Source organism: Sander vitreus, chromosome 21 (genome assembly GCF_031162955.1).
Source record: "Sander vitreus isolate 19-12246 chromosome 21, sanVit1, whole genome shotgun sequence".
Lineage (NCBI taxonomy): Eukaryota > Metazoa > Chordata > Actinopteri > Perciformes > Percidae > Sander > Sander vitreus.
Window position 1 is genome coordinate 10,289,179 of NC_135875.1, and position 21,784 is coordinate 10,310,962.

At 39.7% G+C, this 21,784-nt stretch overlaps 1 protein-coding gene across 6 annotated transcripts in view; it reads left to right on the forward strand.

Annotated features, from left to right (window-relative positions):
* Positions 1-21,784, forward strand: part of pald1a (phosphatase domain containing paladin 1a) — a 52,215-nt gene that overhangs the window by 23,914 nt on the left and 6,517 nt on the right. For all 6 annotated transcript variants that reach the window (XM_078278875.1, XM_078278878.1, XM_078278876.1 and 3 more), the window contains one exon: positions 16,795-16,950. In XM_078278875.1, coding sequence (XP_078135001.1) covers positions 16,795-16,950 — 156 coding nt within the window. The remainder of the gene's footprint in view (positions 1-16,794; positions 16,951-21,784) is intronic.

Below are 21,784 nucleotides of genomic sequence, written 5' to 3' on the forward strand. Positions count from 1 at the left end.
CCTTGTGAGTGGGATGCAGTGATGGAATGTAACTAAGTACATTTACTCAAGTACTGTACTTAAGTACAAATTTGAGGTACTTGTCTTGAGTCTTTTCTTTTTATACTACTTTCTACTCCACTACATTTCAGAGGTAAGGTATTGTAGTTTTTACTCCACAACATTATTCTGACAGCTTTAGTTACTAGTTACTTTACAAATTAAGATTTGTGCACCCAAAACACATGTAGTTTATAAAATAATATGATTTAGTATAAATTAAACTACCCAACAAAAGGCCTACACTTAGAGCTGAAATGATTAGACGATTAAACACAGAAATGTTTGGATCGTTTCCAGTTTCTAAAATGTGAGGATTGTTCTGCATTGATTACTTTTACTTTTAATACTTTAACTACTTTTTTTTACATTTTCCTGATGATACTTATACTTACTGATGCATACTTTTACTTAAAGTAACATTTTCAATGCAGGACGTTTACTTGTAACAGAGTATTTTTACGGTGTAGTATTTGTACTTTTACTTAAGTGAAGGATCTGAATACTTCTTCCACCACTGGTGGGATGTTTTAGCACATTTTGGCCAGTCCTCACGTCGTCTAAGGGCTTTTTTCAGTATTAGGACTAGTGTTTTGAGTATGGTCAGAATTAGGTTTAGGTTAATGTCAGGGTTGGGAATAGGTCTAGGGAATACATTATGCCATTGAGAGTCCTCGCAAGAATTGAAATACATTAAATGGAAACTCACAGTCCAGATGAGCATTCTAAACTTGTGTTTGTGCACATAATTGTGTCTTCAAAAGCAAATAATCATCCCACATTCCCTTTGAATTTCCTGGACGATGTCTGTATTGTTAAATCAAATCGGAAAAATGACAAACACTGCTTACTTATGAATCTGTCCTCTTCACACTGAGTCACAATCAGCAGGTTCATAAGGATTTAGGTGCAGTTATGCATGAGCTCCGTAGATGGCGTCAAGAACTTGTTTAAATGTTTTGTAGGATCCCAGAGACATGAATGAGAGAGATCCACTGCTCTGTACGCAGGAGCTGCAGAGCGTGGAAAATTATTGTGGTGCAACATAACTTAACTCTAAAACTCAAATGGGATTCCTTTGGGTCTAAATGGAAAAGAGTGAGAGGACAAAAGGCAGGAAAAGAAAAGATTACTTGTGGATTTTTCAGGCTTGGCCTTTTGAAGTTTTATTAAGTGTCCCTGCTGTACAAAGGGCACACTGTCGCAAACCATGCTCATCCCACCCTTCTTTGGACCCATATCACATCATCATACTTTCACATAGAAAGCTGATTCAAACTTTAAACGGGTCACTCAGACTTGGATCTTTATTGGACTGAATCAGCTTTTTGATAGCTAGCACAGTTGTTACGAAATTGCAGTTTACCTTTCATGCTTGTTTAAGACCGTTTCAGATTTTACAGTTGCTGTGTGTTGCGTGGAACCCCTTACATGTTTCTCGAACACCTTTAATTCCCACAATTTCCACTCTTCATGCACAATTTATATTTTAAAACATAGACAAATGTGTCCCTCACCCAATGCTACGTTTTTATGACATGACTTAAATACAGAGATGATGGAAGTCTCTCACCTGTGACAGCTCCTACAGTAAACAATAGGTACACATATAATACATCGGTGTCTTCATCGAACTCTCTGGCCGCTTATAGCAAAGACATTTTTTCTATATGACTTTGTATTAGTAATAAGTAAATGCAGGTAAGGAGAATCAGGTAGCAGAGAAGTATTTTTAATTTTTGCTTTGTGAAAAAAGAATGATAAACAGCTGCATATCTGAAAGGTGTTCTTGGTCATTTGGACACTCTAAACATGGCATAAAGAGAACAAAAGAGCTTGTAGTAGGGCTTTGAAGACCTATCTGGACAAGGTCTCTCCTGATGCTGTGGCCTCTGCAGGACCACGGCTCTGTTTTAGCCATTTGTAATGCAGACTGTAATCACTGTGCCTCTGTGCGGCGTCAGCCGTTCTCAGCGCACTAGAGGCACCCGGTCCTGTCTCCATCGTATCAATGGGCCTCATTGTCCTATGAACCTTGTCTTTCGCCTATATTCTCTCTCTCTCTCTCTGTCTGTCACTTTCTGATGCCAGGCTCCAGGAAAGGGCTCGCTTTCAGCTTACTTTCAAATGAATTAGGTAATTTGTATGATAATTGCATCAGCAGTAAAATAAATATATATACATATTTTACACGTTTGTACTTTAAATATTGTGAGGTAAAAATACATGACCTCACCCTGTTTCAGAGTGATTTTGGTAAACAATGTGTTCTTATGTTTGTAGTTGTGCATATTATACCTATAGTGATAATTACATTGGACCCCATGGAGTGTTTGACCACTAGTAGTGCTATGGAGCAATGTGTTTTTGAGTGGGTCCCCATTTCATTTTCATCATGCACTCCCATGAGGACACAGAGGATGCGATACACATTCAGGTCACCAGTTTCGTGCCATTTTATTGATCAACAGTTGGCGGCTGTTACACCCAACGGAGCGTGGCAGTGTGTCAGCAAAGGCAGTGAAGAAGAAGGCAGCAAGCTAGCTAACATGGATGTAAACTATGCATGATTTAAAACATAAATATAAAATCTGCTTTGCCAGTGTTTTACCAGGAGGGGAATGCACACGTTAGTTAGACATCAATGATACACACGCATGTGTTTTGGTCAGAAATGCTGGATGTAAACACAACTGTTGTTTATTTTAAAAAAAAACTCCACAGGGCACCTTTTAACTGCTGAGATCTGAACGCAGCAACATCGCTAAAATGTTATCCGATCAGACAACCCTCGAAGTTTTAAACAAACTCCAAAGTAATTTGGAAGAGAAAAGAAAAGGTGAACAGTAACATTATTACCCAAACTGTCTGTCTATCCAGTTTTATAGAATTACCTTCTGGTTCAATTTTGAGTACTATACTTGACCTACTGCTTGTGCTTGTCCACAGTTTTCCTTATTTGCCTCATCAGACTTCTTTTTAGCAATGTTGCTGTTTTCAGATTTCGGCAATTACTTGGTCATATCATACATTGTTATCATAATCAATAGAAATGATGGCCAAAACTACAGGAACAGTCCCCAATTTTTTTCTAATAAATCAGAATTATATTTTAACCCTGCAATAGCAGACCTCAGGTTGGCACTATGCTCCCCTTTCAGCCTTTCCCTTCCTGCTTGAACCAGCAGGCCAGGTGATAAACAGTGCCAGATGTTGCTAGAACCGGGCAGGCAGCAGCAGACGAGAGAGGAGGGAGAAAAGGGGGGAAGAAGAGGGGGAAAATTTTCACCCCCAACTCTTTTCGTAGCCCCCCCCACCCCCCTCTCCAAAGCACCCTCCTCCCCTTTTGACAGTGGTTGGAAAATGTGTCTTTGATAGAGAAAAAATATATTTACACTGGGACCCGAACTGTCCGCCAGCTCCCAGAGGGGCCTAGGAAGGGGGGACGGTGTTTTTTTTTGTTTTTTTTTTGGGGGGGGGGGCAGGGGTGGGTTCTTCTTGAAGGGCCTGTAAATCCCTGCTGCCAACCAGGCGTGACCTCGCATTGCAGATGCGTCCTCCAACATCAAGGCCACGCAGTGGAGAGGCTACTTCCTCTCCTCCTCTACCACCTCCTCCTCCTCCTGTCTACTGCACAGGAATCAGCTGCAGGGGCCTTTCTTTCCATCGTCAAGCCAGTTTGAGATTGAAAATCGCCTTAAGCAATCTGTGCACACTGGCGTTTACATTGGTACTATTCCCTTTCTTTGTAGCGCGTTGTGTGTTTACAGGTGTGTTTGTGTGTATAAGACACAGGCTGAATTGATTGGATGATTATAAATAATTCAAAGTTTAGCAGGGAATCTGATATTTTTCATACACAAACATCTTTCCATCTTTTACCCCTCCACTATTGCGGCTTTCTCTAAATCATTCCAATTTCCTAGAATAAAATCTCAGGGTACTCCATTTCCACAAACAATTATATTTATCTGTTTGTCCAGTACATCAATTAGCAATATCATACCTACTGTTACCTTTCAGACCACCAGGCAGGGGAGTTCACAGCCTTGTCTGATATATCCAAGACTTCTCGATGCATGTACAGAAAATGTGATCATAGAAGATCGCTGGCGTCCACCCGGTCCATCAAGAGGTTATTCAAAGCAAAGAGAGCGGAGTTGCAGAAATGTAGATTGTCAACCCAACTCCTAATCCATTTTTTTGGGCAAGAGTTTCTTTGATTTTTCTGTATCACCTTTTTTTTCTCCAAAGAAATGTAATACTTTTTCACCCAGGTGGTAAGAAAACTGAAACGCACAGAGCAAAAGTGACTGAACGGCAAAGTGTGTGTGTGTGTGTGTGTGTGTGTGTGTGTGTGTGTGTGTGTGTGTGTGTGTGTGTGTGTGTGTGTGTGTGTGTGTGTGTGTGTGTGTGTGTGTGTGTGTGTGTGTGTGTGTGTGTGTGTGTGTGTGTGTGTGTGTCCAAAGAAAGGCCCTCATGGTTTGGACGGGGCAGTGTAAAAATATTTTCAGAAAGGGGAGAATGCTGTGAGCAGGTTTTCTTGAGAAAAGGTAGTGGACATCTTTAGGAAAGAAGAAGGGGGACAAACTGGGGTGGTTGAGGGGACCACCGCAGCACTGACAGCCAGATTAATTTTACTAATGAAGAAGAATGGATTAGAAAAAAATAAGAGGCAGTCACACTGTAAGGTTAACGAATCACATTGTCCACATTCTTTAACTTTGCACTTTAATCTTAGCTATCTTTAATATTCCTTTGGCTCGAGGATCTTTGTGTTAACACTTATCTTCTCAATTAGGATGACCACTTGACATAAGTGGACCAATTACAACGTGGGGTTGTTAACGGCCAAGGGAAATATTGGCAAGAAAATGAGCCCACCTGAACTAGAGACAGGTTCTTCTTCTTGCCTGAAGTGCACGTTGACTTGCAGCTCCTGAAAAGAGGCTCTTATTTAGCTCCAGCACAGGGTGGGATGGAGGAAAGTGGGAGAGCCAGAGGTTGTTGTTTTTATTCATAATTTCCAGCGTCTCACATGCCAATGCCAATAGCAGTATTTGCTGCGGCTGTTTACAAAATGACTTATTTTGACCAAATCTCAACTGAGCAGGTGCAACCAGCTGAGTATTTGGACATGGGTAACACCGTCTCTCTGTGAAGCATTAGACCAGAGAGTAGAGATTTATGATGCACTTTTATGTATGTGGTTGTACATGTAGAGGTAAATAAAGCATTTCTGGAGACTTTCTGGAGGTGTTTGTTGAGCCGCGGGGGGAGTATATCAAAGCAGTATCAGTTTTATTGCTTATGAAGATAAACTTTTAATTTGTAAGGGGCTATATTAGTTTTTTCTAGCCTTAAGAAATAGGCTTTTTTTTTAAAGTGTAGTTTGTCAACCATTGCACTCATAATTTTAATTAAAGGTCCCATGGCATGAAAATTTTACTTTATAAAGTTTTTTTATCATTAATGTGAATTCCCCCAGCCTGCCTATGGTCCCCCAGTGGCTAGAAATGGCGATAGGTGTAAACCAAGCCCTGGGTATCCTGCTCTGCCTTTGAGAAAATGAAAGCTCAGATGGGCCGATCTGGAATCTCCCCCTTATGACCTCATAAGGGGAAGGTTACCTCCCCTTTCTCTGCTTTGCCCACCCAGAGAATTTGGCTCGCCCATGAGAAAGAGAGACATCATGGCTTGCAAACAAGTGAAGCATAGCAGTTGGTCAAGGCCACACCCCTACCCTCCACCTTGCCCCCCCCTTCTCTCCTCCTCAATAGCATTTATAGCTACAGACACAGAAATGGCACATACTAAGGAAAGCTCATTGTGGGACTGGCTCTAGTGGCTGTAATTCTGCACCAAGGCTGAATTTCTGGAAAGAGACTTCAGATACAGTATTAGGGGACCACTGAGGCCATAAGTACATAAGTATTATCGAAAATTTACTCAAAGAATCAAGTTGCAGTTATCACAATGTGTGTTTATTTCACACTTTCCCTGCGAGGGATCAATCTTTTGTGCTCTGCCTCACTCTCTTCATGCTATCCACTTTAGAAATCGTTGCGTTTTACCTCCTAGCAGTTCCCCTTTTGCCCTGAATAACTGAACTGGCCTGCCCTTTGCCCTGACCTCCCTCATGTCCCCCACCCCCCTCTCAACCACTGGCCCCAGGACAGCGCTTCAGACCACGTTGAGCACTGCGCAGAAGGGTTGCCATTTCCTGCCCCCACACACACTAAACCTGTCATTGCGCCAGGCCCACAGACCAGGAATAACTACCTCCAAAACCATGCATGAGTGTTTAAACATGCCCCCAGTAGCTGTGGTCACAGTATGTGCCGGATCCTGTTAAGCCCAAAATCATTTCACCAGACAAAAGTCCAACTTTTTTTGTCTAAGCTCCCACACTAGCTAGCTACTAACACTGAACAAATACCTACGGGAATACAATCCCAATGCTGAAGTCACTTAAATGCCAACCATGTGGGATATGCAGGAGTCGTGACTGGGTTGAGTTGCACTTTCACAATGCCTCAGCAGGGAAGCCGTTTTTTGTACGTGAGGACAGTCGAGCAACATATGAATCCTGTGTTAACGACGCCATAACTACTTCCAAAGTGCTAACAACTCATACTGTCAGCAAGGAACATTCAGACATGTTGTGTCAAATGGGGTTTTCCCTCTCACAGAGAGAGCTTACAATATGACACAATGTTGTATCTGCTTTCTATCATTCTTGGAAATCAATGAATTATAATGAGACCGATTTGATACGTGCTGGCATTTAAACGCTAGTGAAAATACATTGCATGTAAAATAGGTTCATGGCTTTAACACATTCCATAGATCGACAGGTGCTCCAGTTGTAAAATCCATGTGTTGCTGTTTCTATGACTCACTGTCAGACTGGCAAATTCAGAGATCAGATGAAAGATAGCAATTAAAGTATTAAAAGTCTATAGTCATGCCAGCAGCCCTGTGAGGTTATAATGACCATTACACAACATAAAACACATCTTGGATGATGAAAAATAGAGAGACAACTTAGCTTCTTTAAGATCCAAATGACTAATAGGGCAAAGCCTGGTTCAAGGCCTTTGATCCGCCACCCACATGTCTGAATTGTTTGAGTCATTTTAATACATCTCGTGTGTTGTTGTCATTGCCAGCTCTCTCCGTGGTTGGAAAAAACAGTCTAGCCAATAAGAGCTTTGTAGGGGTGGGTAAAGAATTGCCATGTCATCTTTTCTGCCAGAGCCAACACAATGGCGACAGAAAAAGGTATACAAATATGGTCACTCATAGTGGTTAATTTAGAGAATGATTACTGTACACATTGCTAACATTTAGCATGTTAGCATATGGACAGTTGTGTTTAGCATGTTGAGAGTTTTATGTGTTAGACAAGTGGAGATTTTGGTCTGTTCATGGCGCTAGGTGGAGTCATTAGCCACTGGGATCCATTATTGCCAAATTCCATGGCAATGCATCCATAGTTAATTCTGACCACACTGTAGTGTGGCAACCAACAACTTATAACATGGTCTTCACAGCAGCTTTGTGACTCTCTCACAAGAAAAAAAAAGTCAACCATCAATACATTTGCTTTCTATTAACCCCCAGCATCAATACAAAATGCCATTTGTGGCCTAGGGTACACATTTGATTAGAAGAGCTTCACTGGGTTTTGAAATGTAGAATATTTTATTAGTTGTAGCTCGCAGACATTGGCATTTTAGTGTTGGGTTTGCATGCACAAGATATTTTGATAGCTCAGTAAATGATTGATTCACAGTGGGAGTCTCCATGTGCTCTGTTGCCAGGCATGTGCACGTACAGAATGTACCATAATGCATGTGGTTAATGTGGGCAGATATTCCAGTCTCTGTGTAGGCTAAGTTGATGAGCCCTGTCTCCTTCTGTGGCTTTTGTAATCTCTGCTCACCAGACACGTGATGTATTTCTGCTTGAGGAATTGGCCTTTTCTAGTCAAACGCCTATCGACCATTGATTTTACAGTACATTCCTTCTTTAGTTCCCTATGTTTTTGGTTATTTTTTAGGCTTATTTTTGTTAGACACTATTTGTTTGATTCTTCCCTAGAGCTGTTAAATGTTCAGTTTAGATATGAAAGGAAGGTTAAATCTATATTCCAATAGAGATCATAATCCATAAGACTTTGCTTGTGATGTCATGAGAAAGTATCTGAACTCTGAGTCTTAACCAAGTTACATTTTCACATTCATTTTGAAGCCCCTTGGCTCTATGGACAGACCGGTAGTTGGCAGTGCTGAATATACAGTATGCAGATTGACACAGCTTGCCCCTAAAATCCACCTCGACTTGATGATTTAATCAGCGTAGTGTGGCTGAGCGACTGGAAAAAGACAGGATTGCAATCTGTAGAAACCATTAACATAAAGCATCTCCGTCCCCTCCTCTCACTGGCTGCTACATGGCTTCTCTGCTCCCTTAAAAAAAAGTTTTGGGCACCATCTTGATCCATAAAGATCAGTTCTGCAGCTTGAAGCCAGATGATATATAACTTAGATTGCTTTGCTACTGGCCAACCTGGCAGGCGGCAGACTAGGTGGGTGGATGGTCTTCAAAAAATGGCAGTGCATGTTAAAAAAAAAAACAACATACATTTGCTGGTTAGGTTCATGCAACCTGGAGGAATATAAAAGAAATAGGTTCATACAGTATACTATATAATTACATACACATATTATATGTACACATATATACACGTAATTATAATATATTTCACCTTTCTAATCAGACAGCTTCACACAGACGTTAACAGAAGCAAAACTGAGATATAAAATAGTTTTATAGAAGACAAAAATAAAGAGTGTGGTGATATGAGCTTTCACTTGTAAAGGAAGAGTTAGTCAAGAGAGCTAGGAGAGCCAAGAGAGCTAGGAAGATTCAATAACACCAGGAGATAACCGCTCCACTCAATTACCCGCATTATAAATGCTGATATGAGCCAATTTGAGAGTTGCATTAAAGACCAGAACATTTTCACAAAATACATTGTATCCCTTTAGCAGATCTGTTTATAGGCGCTAAAGTCTCCTTTGATGTGTTCAAAGACTAGATGTCATAAAGGCTGGTAAAAGTGGTCCGTGGTAATGAATGTTGTTACCCAGATGTAAGTTACGTAGGTTGATATTATGTGGCAGCGACCCATACGTGTGGATGAAAGAATTATTCTTTTCATTTTCAGATCAGAAATGGAAAATAACTCATTGTTCAGGTTGAGCTGTTTTTCTTGCACATTGCTACCTCAGAATAATAAGGTTCTATCTGCGTTCAGATCAGTTTTTGAGATATTGAGGTTTAAAGTTTTAGCATTGCAAATAGCAAAACTGACAAATGGAGCACATTTCTTTATAGAACCAGAGTTACTTACTTACACGTATTCTACATCTGAGATACCAACATTCTACATGAATTGTAAATTAGGGTTTTTGAAACAGGTTAATTGTAGATAGAACCTTTTAGTTCCAAAAACTAACAGCCGCCTTGGAATTATAAGGTTCTATCTTCAAAAACAGAAAAAGGAACAATGATTATGAAAGAATTTTAACAATTTACTTATACATACTGTTGGACTGTTCAATTGATATAATAAAAAGTGTCTTTTTATTGGTTAATATGTTAAATCTTCATGCACTTACTGTGCTACGCTATTTTTCCAGTGCATCATTTTTCCTTTCATCGTTCTTATTTAAGATAACAGTAAGTTAAATGTAAATGATTCTAAAAATGCATGGTCTGATGCATGTCAGGTCCTTCAGTTTATCAGTCTTTTCAGTAGAAAAGCAAAACGAGTTGATTTAGTTAGGTTAGGTTTATCAAATCATTTTTAAACAATTTAAATGTAAAACGCGTCGTACAACATTTCATATAGCAATACTAATTCAGATAAAACTGATCAGAAATGTTTTGCTTATGAACAAGGTATTTCAAACCCAAGACTGGTTACTTAAAATGGATTGAGATACATGCTATTACTTGCAATGAGGAGATAATCACTACCAAATAGGCTATCTTACCAGGCTATTTATAGTGTGCTAATGTTAATTTAGTAGCCTACATGTAATTTAGCCATCATTTTGAGACAAGCCCTAACCAACAATGGGATTATGTTGAAGTCATTTCTTTCTTTCTCATGCTTTTGTCTTCTGCTGAAGTCGAAGACAACTTTTAAAAATAGCTAATGTTAGCTAACGTTAGCTAGCGTTAGCTAACGTTAGCTAGCAGTAACTAGTCTTAGAATATGATGCAAATCAAGTTGGATACGACGTTTGGCAAGGAAATGATGGTATATGACTAAATTTCCACTTGTAGTTGCATTATAGCGTTTGGATTTTGCTGATGACAACTTTTAGACTTGTTCATGCTAGACAACCTGGCATCATAAAGAAACCGTTTTTGATTGGTCCTTCTGTAAATATTCCAAAAGATGATTGGACCACAGATATAACCTTATAACTCCAAGTCTGAGTGTAACTTTGTAGATAGAACCTTTTTGTTTTCTGAATAAAACTCCCAATATTAATGTTATTTTTAAACACCTTAAATAATGTTCACACGTTATACCAGAGTAAGAATATGTAAATAACTCAATTTTGACAAAAATGTCAGATAGAACCTTATTATTCTAGGGTAGCGATTTGAGAAAATTCATTAAGTAATTTCAGGGTACAAATTGTGCTCTAATTTGTGTAAACAAAATTATCGAAGAACTGAGTTTAAGTAAGGCTTAGACTAATGAAGGTTTAGTGAGATTTGACAGTATAGAGATGAATCTGACAAGCAGAGTCTGAGATGTCCTGCAATAGGAATGGTACAGGTCATTAACCTTTTTGAGGCATGTACCGGCGTGGTAGCGTCAGAGGAGAAGCCGAATTACTACATCTTATTGAAGATGAAAACCGTTGTATGTGTATGTGCGCCTTTGTGTCCATGTAAGACAAATATCCACAGAGAGGAACAAACGGCAATAAAAAATGCTTTAAGATAAAAGTAAGTGTTTCATTTAAATATCTTAAAATATGGCATCTGTTAGCTTTGGCAACAAAATGTCATCCTGGATGGAATGTAGTTCCAAAAATTGCAGTTTGGCCCTGGTTTGTAATGAACCTATCCTGAAAATCAGCATGTGTACTTGACTTTGAGTTGTCTGTACGTTGAGTCTAGGAGCCATGTGTAGGCTGCCTGTCCGCTCTAGACAGGTCAGGGTTTGGTTTAGGATTTGGGTGGGAGGTGTTCTTGCAGAATCGGATGAATGGCTTCTTGTGCAAACCTGGGTGGGAAGGGCCAATATGGATTGGCCTTTTTACCTCGGCAACCCCATCAGCTGGTAATTGGCACCATATGTCAAGCAGACGGACCTCTCTATAATGTGCACTTCTAAGTTCAGTCCTCACCCACATGAGCCTGCAGAAAAGTTGACCTTCAGCACTTGTCTGCCACCATTCAGGGATTAAACTGTGGTACTCCCTCCAAAATCCATGTTAACTTTGCTTTATGGATGACCCATACTTGATTTATTTTTATTTTTTTTAAATATCAGTTTAATTTTTAATTTAACAATTTAAATGAGTAGAACACAAATATATAGTTTGTAAGTGATTATAAAAGAAATCAAGTTTATACAGAGGTACAGTAGTTTGTATTTGAAATCCAAAAAAAGAAGTCCCAGAACAAATTATCTTATCGTTTTAACACTAGTTGGCATATTCATTTTCTGTATTCATCAGCTATCTTTTAGTGACTGCCTCCGCTGCAGATTCAACATGCTTAGCTGACTGACTGGCTGCCAGTAAGTGAGTGGATTGGTGCAAACGGTGCCCAACACACTCCGAACCGTCTGATGTTTTTGTCGCTGCCTTTGTAGTGTAAGGGGCAAAATGAAAATCGGGTCAATGGGATGTCAATTCTTGTCACACACATGGAAAACAGCCAGACATGGACAGAAAGCTCTAGTGCCCTCAAACCCCTGGTGAGCAAAATGTCAGGGTCATTCAATCGCTAAATAGCTAGTGTTATTGGTTTATCAAATCACTGTCAGGTGTGTGTGTGTGTGTGTGTCAAGGTGGGGGTGATTTTGTACTTTAAATATGACTGTTTGTAGGACTTATGATTTCCAACATGTGGAACCCTTTTAAACCAAACCTTATGACACTCTGTAACCCTGTTTACACAAGACATGGGCATGGCACAGAGAGTATGTCTCATAAGTGGTTGGTGTTTATCTTTAATACACCTACACCTTGCAGGCTGTGACGCTTATCCGGGGATTATTGTGAACTTTTGCCTGAACTTGGTCTGACGCTGGTCTGACGCTGGTCTGACGCGTTTGAATTAAACGGCAGAGACTGAAACAGTTGCCTGAGGTAATATTACGTCACTCACAGTCCATTTATTTGGTTTCTGCAAAGCACATTTCTCTATGGAAAATGCAAATAAAATCAATTTTAGTTTCATAGAGATTGTTACATAGAACTAAAGCTTTGATTGTCTTTTTGAAGTACTTTTACCTTCAAAAAGGAGATGGAATAAAGCTTAAATCCAATGTACTGTAGTTTACTTCAACCTTCTCTTACTTACAAACAAGGAAAACTGGTTTTGCTGTACATGTGTTAAGACAAAGCCAGTAACAAATAAAATGCATCATTATATATACATTTTAAGTCAACAAATGTAAGCATTTAAACTAATAGTTGACATTTTAGGCACTTTTTCGCTTTCTTGACGAGGTAGATGATACCACTCATGTCTGTGTGCTACATATGAAGCTTGAGGCGATGAGCTTAGCTTAGTATAAAGACTGGCAGCAGGGAGAAACGACTATATTGGCTCTGCCCAATAGTAACAAAATTGACCAGCCAGCATCTCTAAAGATAACAAAATGACACATTACATCTGTGTAAAAACGAGGTCCTGCTCCTGGATCAGAAATAGTTCAGCACATAACTGCCAGTTAAACCACAACGTGTTTTTGTACATATCAACGAATGAGATGTAACATGTTAATTACTGAACTTTACAGGTGTTAGTATGCATATCTGTTTACCCTTAGACAGAGCCAGGCTAGCTGTTTTTTTCTGTTTTAGTCTTTTTGCTAAGCTAAGCTAGTCATATTTATATTGAAGGATAGATATGAGATTTTCCATTTTTCCATTTACGCATTTAACAGAAAGCTGTCACTACTCTCCTTAGTATTTGTGCAGTGACAACATCAACTTCTTTTAAACCACTTCTCTCATTTTCACGTTGTCCTCGCTTGGAGCTCTGCTCAGCCAACCAGCATTCCTTGACTCTCTCAACAATGGTATGTGGTCTGTGCTTGGCCAGCTTCCCATCTCACTCAGGGCCGAGCAGAGCCGAGGACGTTCATCACCACATCTCAGCGGCTGGCTGAATTATGGCTTTCACCTTTGATAGCAAGCCAGAAATGACCAGTCCCCTCTTTTGTTCTAAACGGCCAGGTGAGATGAGAAGATGCTGTAGTTCCCACTTTGATTTTCATCTCAATATGGCGAGTAATACATTGTTTTCTAGACTTTTTTTAGTTTATCAAAAGTGGATGATGATTATCAGCACAGTACAGCATTGTCCTTGAACAAAAAACAATGAGAGCCACGCAAATCCAAAGATTTCAAGGCGAGTCTCTTTTACATGAGGGAGAAATTTACTCACCACATCTTCCCCAACATTTCTGAGAGTACATGAGAGTCCGCTCTATCACACATGTGGCTCAGTCAATGTAGACAGATGGTAGCCACAGAATTAGGGTTCTGCAGATTGTAGAGGTGTGAATTTTGTAATCTTTTCAAACTTGTGTGTGTGTGTGTGTGTGTGTGTGTGTGTGTGTGTGTGTGTGTGTGTGTGTGATGAACTCAGTATGTGCACCGATGGCTGCCAGGCTTTGGCACTGTGAATTTTGAGGCTAAGAGATGAAATGCTGAAAGCCTCCTGGGGTAGCAGGGTGCACAGGGTGATCGGGTTCACCAGCGTTCACCTGCTCTGCCACTGTAGTCGATGTAAACTGAGAAACATTAGAGAAAGTGAGACGTGTGTATGCTTCCTTTCTGCTTCTGTGTCCTGGGAGAGTTGATAGACAACAGACAGCACATCCATTGTTTGCATAGGTGTAGTTTCTCCTCCGCTCTGCTGCAGATGCTTGGAAAACTGGGATCCAACCACGGCTGTTTGGGAATGGACAGGAAACCCCACACATTCCCCCTCTCTCTGTTGCGTCATTCAGCTCTGGAATGATCGTATTATGGTGCACTGTGCACATTTCAAATTACCCTGAGTGCTAGCCCACCTACTTGGTCAACTTTCATTATTCTCTGTGCAGCCCCCACAACGTATTTAATATGCTTCCCTGATATGCTGCAAACTGACCTGTTTTAGCCATCAAAAACACGGTCAGCCAGGCAAGCCAGTCAAAATGCTCATTACGATGCAGACAACAACCTGCTGCTAAGAACATGTCTGAAGAACTGCTAACAGATCATTGAGCCACACTACACCTCGTCCCCTGCTTGTTACTTTCTCTTAACTCCAATTGACATGTTATCCAATCCTGCACACACCTCACACTCTGCCACACAGCTGGATGGCAGGCCTTTTACTTGATGCCTGGAAGTGCTCAAGACTCTAAGCAATCAGAAAAAAGACAAGAGAAAAAAAAGGGGCCTCTAATGGTGATGTTAGAGAGCTGCTTCCCTGCTTTACATTTTCATTTATGCATCAAATTTGTGTGGGCTGACATTTCAGGAAAATTTCAAATGACCTTGTGTCCAACATTGGCTTGCAATGCTTTTTTCCCTCTCCCTCCAGTGATGTATTCCTGTGAGACAACTATTACCTTGTCTCTTGAATAATAATCAAAGGGATCATAGGAGTATCTCATACATGAAGGATAATTGCACTGTTCTGTTGTTTCTGAATATAGGGTTTTACCATGAAAATTCTAATTATTTAGTAATTATCATGAGATTAACCATGTAACTATAGTGTTTTATTGATAAAAAAAAACAGTGGATTTTAAGGGTATTTGGGGAAAGTGGGAGTAAACAACTGTTGTAAATACTAGATTGACAGTTTTGGTAGATGGCTTACCGACTGAACTCCTTCCAAATGTCAAAACTCCTATCTGCCGGTGGGTTTCTTCAGTAGAAGAGAGGGGATGTCATTTGTTTACTTTCCTTCTGTTTTCTAAGATTATTCTGACCATATCGCGGACAGCTTGAAGTTGCCTATGCAAAAGTCACTTTGCCTCGCTGGTCAGATAACCGTGATCACCCACGTTGTTTAAATGACTAGGTATTGGAAGGTCTTTTAAGGCTGAGCTAGAGGGTGGTTCTGTTATCTGGTACAAGGTAAGTACAGGCATTTATGAGCAGGATAGTTGTAATTCATAACATGTGATTTCATCAAGTTGATATGTATACCTACACTTAGATGGGTTCATACAAAGTACATTACCACATGTAAACCTGCATTTAGCAATACTTTTAATGTTAACAGTGGCTCAAATGACTCCATTTAACCCAACTCTGCATCTTTAAACAGCTTTTAGTCTCTTTTAGCTCATTGTTTTGGTTCTGTGGCATATGGACCGTATGTTTGAGTCCATCTGGCTCTCTTTAACACGGATATTAAACTGCAAGCAGCTATTTCTGGCAAACAAGTTTAAAGAAGAGTATATAATACCTGCCCAGCAAAAAAAACGGCAGAGGGACAAGGTAAAGAAGGGTACTGAGCATCGTTACATGACAGCTCGGCACTCTTGAAGAAATGATGTAACACTGGAAAGATGGTATGAAATGTTTGCCTCTGGCACTTTTTATTTGTCTTTTTGGGAGTGTTTGCAGTCCCTCATCTCTACTGCTTTAGGTGTGATGGAAACCCATTTTACATTATATTGTATAACTACTAAGGTTTGATCTACTAACTTACTGTGGTTGTTGCTTTTTACCAGCATGTGGTTGGAGGAAAAAAAGTGACAATGTGAATTGGTTGCTAAGAGCCTCCTCTCTTGCTGTCTTGGTGTTTTTGTGTGTGTATTGTAACAGATTAGTGTGATTGCTTCTGTCTGCACTTTAGAGGACACAGACACTCTGTTGGTGCAGCTCAAGGCCTGAGGGAGAACAAGAGACAATGTTATGTTGGCGCTGAGTGGAAATAATGTCAATGCAGACGGGGGCATTGAAGGTATATTGGAGAAACTCAGTGCAGGAGTGAGGATGTTGTATAAGCTGACAATAAGTCGGATTGGTGGTGTAGTTCACTACACATGTCTCACTGTATGATAAAATAAAAAGAAAAATTAGTGATTAATTGTGTTACACAATATGACGTGTAAATGTTGTGAGTGCGTTTTAAATATTTCTTGGTGAATTTGCTTCCTTCTGAATTTTAGTCATTATTCCTTTGTTCTGTTGCATGGATGTATGTTTGTTCATTAGCAGGATCAACACATGTCAGTGATGTGCGGTGGAGAGTTGGGCCATGCGCTATTGAACAAGTGATTTGTTTTTGGTTTGGACCTAGGCATCACAATTGTGACTTTCCTGTGAATTACTGCAATTAAATTAAATGGAACAAATTTGACCTTCTCTTGTCTAATCAATTGTAGCCTTGGTGAACATCTGTGCTGAAAGAAATTGGTTTTGTTGTGCCGACTTAATATACCAATAAAGCTTTGTTTACCTCTTTTCGCAGATCAAAACTGGTAAGACGGAGAAGGAGTGTCAGCAGCTGCTGCTGAGGAGCTTGCAGTACCTGGAGCGCTACATTTACCTCATCCTCTTCAACACATACCTGCATCTAGAGAAGAAAGACTCCTGGCAGCGCTCCTTCACTCTCTGGATGGAACAGGTACAGGACTTCTGTTTTCTACTCTATTCTATCTTTTCTCTATTCTATCTCACGTCGATTTTCATATAAATCTGCATTTTATATATAGTAGTCTCGCTTTGCCAGACCTTCCTCCACAGCGCTGCAGAGGAAGATCTGGCTAGTCCACACAGCATTCCGGGATGGGAGAAAAACGTGCTCTGGTTTATTGGCATTTCTTTAAACCAATCACAATCGTCATGGGCGCCATAAGCTCTGCATGGAGCCCCGGTGCGGCTGCAAAATCGCCTCGGGAAGAAACTTGTTTTGGTAGAACGTGTGTACGTTCAAAAGTTGTTTTAGTCGTGCAACAGAAAACTCAGGTTGATAGTCTAGCTAGCTGTCTGGATTTACCCTGCAGAGATCTGAGGAGCAGTTAACCATAGTCATCATAAATCCACCGGAGTTTAGAATTCCAACACAAAGAAAGTGTTAGTTTAATGGAAATCCAGCCGAAAATAAGGACATCCGGCGAATTTCCCGGCGCTAACGGGGCAATCCCGGAAGGTCACTAAATTACTTACACATGTAAGATTTACTGGTAATCACAGTTTTATCAAATTGTGGCAGGGGACAAATCTTTAATTCCTCACAATGCTAAGTGTCAAAAGCTTAGCAGAACAAAAAACACGAACAGGGGATAAGGGACAGTCTCTTTTTTTTTTTTTCTCCACACTCACAGTTTAGGCACATTGTGAAGTGAACCGGTTACCAGAGTTTTATTTGGACGTTCCTCCAGGAATTTACAAGCTGGTTCTGGTTCTATTGTGGCGTGGTTCTTCACACACTGAACTTCATAACGTCTCGGCTCTGTGTTTTTGTTGGTACATTAATCGTTTAGCCAGCTGTGCCCCTACAGTAAAGTGGATAATTTATGTGCATTCCAAACAAATGAGTAGTCTGTAAGTGGTACACACACACACATATACATACACACTCACACACACAATTAAAAATGTGCGTTGCAATGTGTTGGACTCACATGGTGGTAAAAAAAAATAAGCAGTTTGGCAGGTTGACAAAACACATTCAGCCTGATCAGCAGCGCACATGTGAATTTTAAATTTAAATAAATAATATATACATTATATGGTTTGCATTTGGTTTTGATTAAAATGTGTTTTCTGTTTTGTTGTTATCCCAGCTTTAGCACAGAGGCACAGCAAAAAAAAACACAGCCAAAAGCCTTGAATGTCTGAAAACTCATTGAATGAAAATCTCTTCCTTCTTTGTCCTTATTGAGGTGGAATAAACTCAACAGAAAAAACGCGGAATTCCAAAATAGTCTGGAACAATTGCTGTGAAAACAATTGTCACAGAAATATGCGCAGTCAATCAGGGCATATTCTTCCTGTTATGAATAGCAAATATATGTGGTGCATCAGGGTGACTCTAATGGCCCAGTTATGCCATGAGAAAATACAAGTGTGCACACAGGGAACAGGAACGCTCTACTGTAAAGCAGGCAACAGAAAACGTGTCATAAAACATAGCATTGTAATGTCATTCTCACTTTATTTCTGTGTTTTATCATTGAGGTAAACTTTTGTTTTTGTTGCTATTCCTTTCTGCCTTTCTTTTGTTTTTCCTTCTGACTTGAAACTGCCTTCTTTTGAGCAAAAACTCCAGCAATTTTACACAGTAGTCTGGTCCTAGTATCGGGATAATTTTCCTCATAGTGTTGTGATAGCAACTGTGTTTGAAAAAGAGTTTGTCAAGTTTGTTTAACCTGCAATAACTGATTATTTTTTTGGCCACTTTAGGGCAGCGGAAACGAGTGGTGAACACATCATTGACATATCACTTTTTAAGTTGATATGGCAAACCTGTTAGCAATCAGTTGTTTATTTTGATATCCAACATTATGGATAAACATATATCATTTAAGGAATTTATGACCAGCTGATGAAATAGTTTTCTCTTTAGTAGCTAAGTGCTTTACTATGTTCACCAGCTAGTTCCAAACTGTGTCTGTCTGCTCTGTTTGGTACTGAGCAGGTAGTGTACAGTGGGGTTTTAGAGCTCTTTTGATAAACAGCTGCCTGCTGCGGGAGAAAACGATGAACCAAAACATTAAATTCACCAGACAATCAGCTGAAACTCACTATAAAGCTCTGTAAACCGAAGAGAGCTGCAGATTCAAGTGATTCTCTGTAGGTTCATCACTATGGGCTACATCTTTCACATTGTTATTTAATACATATTATTATTTAAAATATTGATTATAGCCACTTTAAAACTACCCTAAACTACCACACACCATTGTTACACACCTGAAAAAGTAATTTCTTTGATTTGGTTTGAAACTTTACTAAAAAGTGAGCCCATAAAATACAATAAGCTTTTACTGTGTAAAGACTGCCTTTTCATACCTCGTCTTTTCATACCTCGTCTTTTCATACCTCGTCTTTTCATACCTCGTCTTTTCATACCGTAAAGTGTTTTTTGCGCAAGCAAGTAGTGTATAGTCAATCCAACTTTTTTTATTCTGAGTCCCTTTAAGGTGCTGTTTTGAAGACCTTATTTTGATAGCAAATTATACAATTTATTGTAAAATATTTCTAAGCCTAAATTACCATAATAGCCATGCTTTATAAATGCATATATATCATTATAGGCAATTCAGTTTAATTGGCTGCTTAGTATAAATAATAATCAAAATGATCCGTCTGTTAAATTTGCCCCTTCAAACCTCAGTGGTTAAAGCAGCGTTATCGACACAACGGGTATTGTGGCGCTCCACAGGTGTCTTGTGGTGCACTTTTGACTCCCAACTTCTGGCTATCTATTCGAACACCTGGGGCCATGTCTGAGCTGGACGACAAACACATCCTTTAGATGTGCCAGTGTAGTCCGCTCTCACCCGCCTGGCCACATTACACACACATGTACCCACTGGGAAGGTCTGGAGGGAAACAGGTGAGCAGGCCGGTATCACAGCCATCCATCAACAGCACAGAGAGCATCATTCAGATGGCACAACAATATATCAAATGAGACAATTTTCAGGCTATTTCAGGCCTGACTGTTATCTCTAGAAGGCTACACCTGCTTCAATGCACTGTGATTCCTCTCTGAAATGGCAAACAAACTTGTGCAATTAATGTGAGATGCTACAGTAAATACTCAAATAAGAGTTGGTATTGAAGGGAAAGCAGATCGCTAATAAAGATGGGGCAAAAAACAACAACACATTGGTGGAATACTACAACAGTTCACATGGCACATTTAGTTTACTGTCCATTTCCACAGCACACATTCCATCATTACAAAAACAGTCATCTTGTGCTCATCATTCCTGATTGATGCAAAGTTACTGTCAACCAAAATCAACACTTCCTGATGCAAAACTTTTAATGGGAAAATTCTGGAGGGGGTGTTGAGTTTCATTCATAGTAGCTAGGGCTGCAAGATATGAGGAAGATACATGATACGAGATAACATTGTTGAATATTGCGATAACGATATTACTTGCAATAGACAAACCGATCTTAAAGTGTGCTCAATTCTGCCTTTCTGCTGTTTTCAGTATTCTGATAAAATCAACAAAATGCTTGATAAATTTAAAAGAAGTAAAGGGAATTATTTTCAAAAATGTTGTATTGAACAAATTGAACATTCAATGGAATATAAAAGGCATCACACACAATAATAACAGTTAAGCTACATTTTAAAGTGCAGTTTTCTACTGATATTTTCTTTCAACTAACCCAAAAAATCTCTGAGCGTCTTTCGCTGTATGTCGCAGCCTTTTGCGATGTGTTTATTGCGCCAGTTGATATTGCGATGACAATAAAAAAGCGATATATTGTGTAGCCATAATGGTAGCTTAACATTGTTTGGGGAAAAAGGAAGAGTGAAACGCCTGATATGATTCTTGTTGTACTGATGAACTGAATTTATCAAGACCGCGTGTAAACATGGAGAAAAGTTTGAATTTGCGTTAACTGGGTAACAGGGGAAAACCTAAGTAAGTCAAGACCCTGTTCTCTTTGCTTCTGTGGTAAATGCAGGCTGTTATTAGAAAACCTACAGTAAACCTCAAAAGAGATTTTCATTTCTTTTTTGCCAGGAGTGAACCGCAGCTTACAGTTTGGTTGCACTTTTTGAGCGGGGTGCCTGCGACTTGTGGCACATTATAAAGTGACTTTCGCCACTGTCTGAATGACAGTTTAACAGCTAACTAGCTTGCTGACAGAGTCCTACACGCCCTAGCCACATACTACAGCTGATCAGACAATCACATCTCCATCATCAGCCACAGAGTACAGTGTTAATGTGCTGAAACTTCTGTGAAGAACTCATCACAATAGCAGCACTGTTCTACTTATGGTCTAAAGTCACTTTGAATGGAGCTGCTGCATGAATCAAATCCAATTTCCTTGATGACTGCACATCTAACAGCATGATCAGCATGACTGTGGCGTGTCTCCGCCTGTAGCAAACAAACTGTACCTAAAGTTAGATGCTGTTTATATTCTGAATGTCAGTGGAAGCGGGTTTGAACTTGCAGCACTGACTTCATTAACAATTTGTTACTGTACACTTTTTTATGCTTCATACATTTACAGTATGTGAAAGGTTAAAGAAATCCGAGGCACAAAGGGTAATAATTTGAAAACGCCTTTACTATCTAAAGGCTATATTAAGTCATAAAAAACAGCCATTTACAGTATGCGGTTGAAAATGAGAGCTTAGTTGGAGATGGGTAAGTGGGATGACATTTAACCAAAGTCCCTGGCTTTGATTCAGTCATGGCATGAACCCTAAAGCAGAAACCTGCTGTGATATATATATCAGCATGTTTTCTTTCTGA